The sequence below is a fragment of the Cynocephalus volans genome, chromosome X (genome assembly GCF_027409185.1).
Source record: "Cynocephalus volans isolate mCynVol1 chromosome X, mCynVol1.pri, whole genome shotgun sequence".
Lineage (NCBI taxonomy): Eukaryota > Metazoa > Chordata > Mammalia > Dermoptera > Cynocephalidae > Cynocephalus > Cynocephalus volans.
This window is the reverse complement of record NC_084478.1, coordinates 66,681,220-66,688,253: the sequence shown is the minus strand read 5'-3', so window position 1 is coordinate 66,688,253 and position 7,034 is coordinate 66,681,220. Positions and strand designations below refer to the sequence as shown.

General features: G+C 44.7%; 1 protein-coding gene and 1 non-coding gene across 6 annotated transcripts in view; one reads left to right on the top strand and one right to left on the bottom strand.

Annotated features, from left to right (window-relative positions):
* The first annotated feature begins 247 nt into the window (after window positions 1-247).
* GNL3L (G protein nucleolar 3 like) overlaps window positions 248-7,034 on the top strand; it is a 33,502-nt gene continuing 26,715 nt past the window's right edge. For 2 of the 5 annotated variants that reach the window (XM_063083324.1, XM_063083321.1), the window contains exons 1-2: window positions 328-427; window positions 2,558-2,623. In XM_063083324.1, the coding sequence (XP_062939394.1) occupies window positions 2,605-2,623 (19 nt within the window). In that variant the 5' untranslated portion in view covers window positions 328-427; window positions 2,558-2,604. The other 3 variants (XM_063083325.1, XM_063083323.1, XM_063083322.1) reach the window with 2 other exon arrangements.
* On the bottom strand, window positions 5,768-5,874 carry LOC134368752 (U6 spliceosomal RNA). The gene has a single exon (XR_010022462.1). It is a non-coding gene; the product is annotated as a U6 spliceosomal RNA (small nuclear RNA).

The following is a 7,034-nucleotide window of genomic DNA, read 5'->3' as shown; positions in this document are numbered from 1 at the left end:
CCGCACACAAGATTTTGGCTTACTAGTAGGTTACATGGCCACCAGGCGACCCGCCGCTTCCCCCTCCCACTTCCCGGCCTTATCCCTCCACTCTCCGCTATTTCGTTACTCACAAGGCAGCCAGGAGGCGGGGCCAGCGTGGTGTCGAGGAAGAAATGGGAGGTCTCGAGCAGTCAGTCTGAAGCTCCGCCCCTGCGGGGAGTCTCACAGCGGGCGGAACCGCACGCCGCAGGGCTGGGATCCGGAAGTGGGAGCATTTCCTGCGCCGACCGAGTTGTCGTGCTACCTCTCTTCTCAGATCTCTCCGGAAGTGTAGGTAAGAGACCACTCTCCTCTTCTCACGGTGAGCGCTCACCCAGCCGGCCGGGCGGTAGGGATTGTCTATTTAAGATGAAACCAGAGATGCCCGCCTGCCTGGAATAGAAAGGTAAACAGCCGCCTCCCTTCCAGGGTAGAATGGCCCAGAAAAGGGGCAGGTATCGCTCTGCACGTGGAGGCGCGCCGAACTGCAGTCTGGTGGGGTAGAGGGGCACAGTCCTAACCCACCTAGAAAGGTGTAGACTCTAGACACACCGTGTAGAGAGGCAGAGACCCCACTTGTTTGGGGAAGCGTCGATCGCTCTCTGCCCCTCAGGATAGTGAGGCTGCACTCCGCTTTCCCTTGGCGCATACAGGCGTCCATCCGCCAAAAGTGTGGTGGCATCGACCCCAACCTTATAGAGACATATTCCTCTCCAGGTGGCTGAGTGGTGCAGACCTTTCCCAGCTTAGGGCGTCCACCTCGAGGCACCTCCTTCCTCAGGACACGGGCTTTGATGTATTCCCCTCCCCCTCATCGTCAGTATAGACGTGCTTAGAAACATTCAATGTACAGAAACCTTCCCTACGTGTAGAGACCTGGATCCCTCCCCATCTTTCCCCTACTCCAGCAGAGTAACTAATTGTCGGAAGCCCCGCCCCCACTCCTGCAGAGACCATAGATAACCCTTCCCCGGAAGTAGTTGCAGGCACAGGCCTCAGCCTGTGGAGAGCCACGCAGATTTCCTCTTCCTAGGCTAGAGTGAGTGCCCAATGGGGAGAATCAGACCCGTCCCCTACACCTGTAAAGAGGCGGTGTTTACCGAATGTGTAAAGGCCCAACCCAAAATGCCTCTCAGCAAACAGGAACAGATCTTAGTCCACGAAGAGACAGATCTGCGCTTCAAGGGGCCTTCCGGGTAGAGGGGCTCAGATTTTTACCCCCTCTTTTTGAGGTAGACACAGATCACCCCCCCACCCCAAGGATTTAGAATCACCAAATGTAGCAAGGGAGAGGCCCCATGGGAGTAGGGATGCAGCTTCCCCTCCCAGTAATGTTAAAAGGCTGTGATATCACTGATCACCCCATAGTGCAGTGCATGTGGGTTTTCCCCTTACCCAAGGCAGAGGAGCTCAGATCTGTTTGTCTCCATCCAGGGTAAAATCACAGAGTCCCCCCGAACCCCCCCCCCCAAGTGTAAAGGCCAATCCACTGAATTTATAGCTGGATTGCTTGCTGCCACTCTACCCCCGACCTGTGCTGAGAAACAGAGGCCATATTCCCTTCAATGTTAGCATGCTACTTACTTCAACTCACATAAAAGTTACACAGATCGTTCCAGTCCACCTCCCATAGAATAGTCCCGAATAGTCCACTGCAGGCAAGGTGCAGACCCCACTCATTCAAAGCTGCACATTTTCTCCCTTTGTTAGTGTGGCACTAATGTCCCCTCATAGTGGAGTCAGGCATATCAGTCCTGCCCACAGCTCTCTTCAGGGTAAAGAGACACAGGATCCCTCCCCTCCCCACAATTTCGAACTATATAGACCTGTGCTTCTCCATCCAGCAGAGATGCACACAGCCACTGTGTAGGTTTCTCCAGTTTCTCTGCAACCTAGAGTAGAGGGAGAGATGGCAACATTACCCCCACCCAGTTGCTGGGGTACAGACCCTACCACACATGCAGGCACAGATTTTTCCCCCTTCCTCCAAGATTTTGTACTAACTGCAGTCCACATAGACACACAGGTAAGAAGTCCCGTTCTGAGGTCTCTTTTCTCCAGGATAGACTCCTGGGATCTATTCCCCCTGCTCCCCCCTCATGAGACACAGAACCCCCTACTTGGGAAAAGAGGTGCTCTTATCACCTCGTGCAGAAACAGACCACCATTGCATGCCCCTTTCTTTCCCCTCAATGTGAGGGGTTTAGCACTAGCCTCTTAGGGTATATGTAACACTCCAGGGTGAAGGATTAAGGATCAAGGACCTCATCCGGTGCATTGAGGCATTGACTCCACTGAGGAAGAGAGGTTCAGACCTATTCTTCCCTTTAGGTAATGTGACACTGCCTTCCCTGTGTAGATTCAGCCATACCAGGCCTTAGCTCCAGTATAGCCCCTTCTCCCACTTTCCCTAAGTGTTAGGGCTTCCTCATCATGTTCTTTAACTTTTTATTTTGCCTTTAGGGGACTTCAGAGGGGACTTGTGGCATTGTGTTCCCAACTCTGTCTTAAAATGCTTCTTCTCCCATTCTGACAGGAAGAAATTGGGCAGATTTGAACTTACCTGCTTTCAAACTGGTCATCATGATGAAAATTAGACACAGTGAGTTTCCTTTACCACCCCCTCCCAATCCTATGCTTTTAGTGAATATTCATAGTATTTCACAGCAAGTTTTAAAAATTGCTACATATGTTCCAGATCACTCCAGATTTTTACAAATGTTCTAGATACCATATGTAAGTCTGTGCCTTTTTCATATGGTATTATTGCTGTCTTCCTGACTTCCTTATAAGGTAATGCTCTCCTTAGTCCCCATTCCCATTTTCCCTCAGATGAGGAAACTGAGGCTCAGCAAGGTTAAGTGACTCGATCTGAGGTGAATAGCAGTAAATACCATATCACACTACCCGTAACCCTAACATATCCAAATATTTTTCTTTATAAGTTGTACCAGTGGTTAAGAACATGGACTCTGGAATCAGATTGGGTTTGAATCTCAGCTTTCCCATTTACTAGCTGTGTGACCTTGGTCAAGTTACTTAACTCTAGTCTCCTTATCTATAAAACAGGTAATTATATTATCTACCTAATAGCTTTGTTATGAGGATTTAATGAATTAAGAGAGGTAAAATACTTAGAACAGTGCCTGGCACATAATAAGAGCTCTGTAAATATAGTCGGCCCTCTATATCCATGGGTTCTGCATCCGCCGATTCAACAAACCATGGATGGAAAATATTCGGGAAAAAAAACCAATAAAAAATAACAATACAACAATGAAAATAATACAAATTAAAAAACAATGCAGTATAACAACTATTTACATACATCGTATTAGGTATTTTAAGTAATCTAGAGATGATTTAAAGCATATGGGAGGATGTATATAAGTTATAAGCAAATACTGTGCCATTTTTTATCAGGGACTTGAGTATCTGCAGATTTTGGTATCCACTGGGGGGTCCTGGAACCAATTCCCTGAGGATAGCAAGGGATGACTGTACTGTAGATATTGGCTTAAAAAAAATTCTCTCTTCATTTCTCTTTGGAATTTAGCCCCTCAGAGGATGCATACACTGTCCTGCCACCAAATTGTCTGACCTCTACTGAGCTTTGGATTTTTATTAACTATAAAACAGACCATGTGGATGAATTGCCATTCTTTCTGCCTTCACGATTCTTTCCTTTCCTTCCCCCTAATTCTTCAACTGGATAACTCTTGCTTGTTTTTCAGGTTTTCAACTTATACATCACTTCCTCTGGGAATCCCTCCCTGTTAACCTTCTCCCTTGGTTATCATCTGTGCACCCACAGGAACTGGGGCTATTGACACTGTATGATCAAATCTGTCTTCTCCACTACACTGTTGACTTCTCACATACATCTGACTCATCCTTGTGTCCCCAGGGCCCAGCATGACCAGGCAGTCTTTTGGTACATACTGTGTGCCAGGCACTAGAGTATCTCAGTTAGTAGTGCTGACTCAATTCCCCCTCCTCGCACCATGATGCCTACAGCCTAGAAGGAGAAGAAAAATGTGACACATAGACTCTCCCTCATAAAAGGGAAGGGCAGGTCCTGCCATGGTCCACATAGAAAATGATGACATTTGGATAGCACACTGGGTAGACTGGATGAGAATTGTACAACCCAGTGGCCCTGTATTCTATGTGAATGGTGGCCCTGTCTATGTAGGGCTTGGTGAAAAAAAATTCAGTACATTTTCTTTATATAATCATACAAAATTTTATTAAGAATGAAAGTATGTCAATACCAAAAAGCAAATAATCATTTTTACAAGTAACAAGAAAAATGATCAAAATTAATTATACTTTATTTAGGGACATCTAATACCAGATGATGATAAAAATATTGATAGTGATGAGAAAGACAATAATTATTTGGCTTAATAAAGTAGTTCAGGATGAACAATCTCTATAAGACAAAAATAATAAAGTAGGATATATGCATACATAAGAATCCTGGCAGTTTATAAAATGAGAAAGTATTGAATGGATTGGTTATATGGAAAAAGTGTATTGTACGGAAAAACTATTAGATGGAAAGATCTCCAGGATTTGTTCAGTGAAAAAAGCAGGTTGACAGGACTACAGTATGTTACCTTTTGTGGGAGGAAATAAGAACGTATATTTGTACTTGAATAAAGAAACTGAATGATGCACAATAAACTAGTAAAGTGGTTTCTTGTAGTGAGGGGACTGCAATAAATAGGGAGAAGTGTGGGAGGGAGACCCCTCAAAATACACCTTTTTGTTTTGGAACCATGCGACTATTACCTGTTAAAAATAAAGAACAATCCTATACGTGTACATTAGTGGGGAAAATGGTGAGAATTAAATTAAATAGAAAAACTTTACACTTGCACACAAAGTAAGACCTTCACTAGTAGATTGCAACAAAAATAATGATCAGACTAACAGCTGATTGTGGAGGAAGATGAAGGAAGGTGCTGAGTGGTGCTGCTGCCTCCACCCTGGTCTAGGGATATCTTGGACCCAAATGATAATGATAATGATGAAATCTGGGAAGGTTATGGAGGAGTCCTACAAAGAGTATTCAAATAGTTTTAATTGTACATTTTTGGGTGGTTATTTATTTATTTATTTTTATTTTATTTTATTTATTTATTTTTTCAGTCCAAATGATTGGATTTATTTTATTTTATTTTTTTAAATTTTATTTTGTCAATATACATTGTGGCTGATTATTGTTGCCCATCACCAAAACCTCCCTCCCTCCTCCCTCCCCCCCCAACAATGTCCTTTCTGTTTGCTTGTCGTATCAACTTCAAGTAATTGTGGTTGTTATATCTTCTCCCCCCCCGTTTTTTTTTTTTGTGTGTGTGTGTGTGTGTGTGTGAATTTATATATTAATTTTTAGCTCCCTCCAATAAGTGAGAACATGTGGTATTTCTCTTTCTGTGCCTGACTTGTTTCACTTAATATAATTCTCTCAAGGTCCATCCATGTTGTTGCAAATGGCAGTATTTCATTCGTTTTTATAGCTGAGTAGTATTCCATTGTGTAGATGTACCACATTTTCCGTATCCACTCATCTGATGATGGACATTTGGGCTGGTTCCAACTCTTGGCTATTGTAAAGAGTGCTGCGATGAACATTGGGGAACAGTGGGATGAACAATGGGAATCATCGACTTGATGATTTCCATTCCTCTGGGTATATTCCCAGCAGTGGGATAGCTGGGTCGTATGGTAGATCTATCTGAAAAATATGGAACGCTTCACGAATTTGTGTGTCATCCTTGCGCAGGGGCCATGCTAATCTTCTCTGTATCGTTCCAATTTTAGTATATGTGCTGCCGAAGCGAGCACTTGGGTGGTTATTTAAAAGGGGAGGGGTGTTTCATCACTTGAGAAGTTTACAGCCATCAGTGTTGGTGGCACAGGTATATAATCTGGAACCAGTCTGCCTGCTTGTTTGCCAGCTGGTCAGTTAACAAACACTTGTAAATATATCCTGGTAGGGCAGTGGAGGGGCAACGGAATTGTGGCTTTGTGCAAGAGCGCAATTGTAATGATAGACCGTGGAATGTTAGCTGAACAGGGAGGAAAGAGGGGTGGCTGATAAATAAGGAACTGACTAGAGAGTTCAAGTCTAGGAAGTTGGACAAATGAGTTTGAAGATAGGAGAGAGGGGTGTCTGAGACTGCTTTCAGAAGTCCAGACAGTTACAGGTGATGCCCCTGGAGGTGTAACCATAGAAATGGGTGGTTGAGATGGAGTGGAAATCTCTGGAGGTGAGGATGTCAAGGAAGTGGGAAACTCAGGTTGTTCAGTGATTGCCAAGGTCATCCAGGTGATGGTGGCAGGAGTTGGATAGAAAGTAAAGCTATGAGCCAGGTGTGACTCATAGATGACAGGCATAGCAACATGGTGGAGGCCTCAAAAAGAGCAGGAGTTGTATTTATCTTTTTTTTTTTTTTAAACGAGAGGGAGAAATAGTCCGAGTTTGGCAATGGTGAGTCTGGAGAACACCTCCTCTACCTACTGGCTCCAAGATAACCATGTGCCGGAGGAAACAACCACCTTTTGAGAGGCCTGCAAGTGAAGCATTGTTCTTGGGAGAGCCAAGTTTCCGAGATCAGACGAGATCGGGCGAGATCAGACGAGATCGGGCGCAGAGAGCCAAGTTTCAAGGCAGGAGTTTGGGGGAATTTTTCCCAAGGAGAGGTTGAGGAATTAGGGGAGTGCTGATCACCCAAGTGCGAGTTTCAGAGGGCATTGTGAGAGGTTTGATGCAAGGGCAGAGGGAGAATGGAGGGGAATGAAGTCTGTAAGGATGGGTGTACAGCGATATATGGGGGTGAGAGTATGGGAGATGAGGGGTGAATGAATGGAGAGATTTGCCTTTGAGTACTGATGTGAGAGTTGGTGATTTTAGGCCTATATGTTGTTGGGAGATGCACACATGAGGCTCAGAGAGATTTTAAAAAGTTCTTCAAGGTCATATAACTAGCTAGATGTTGAGCCAG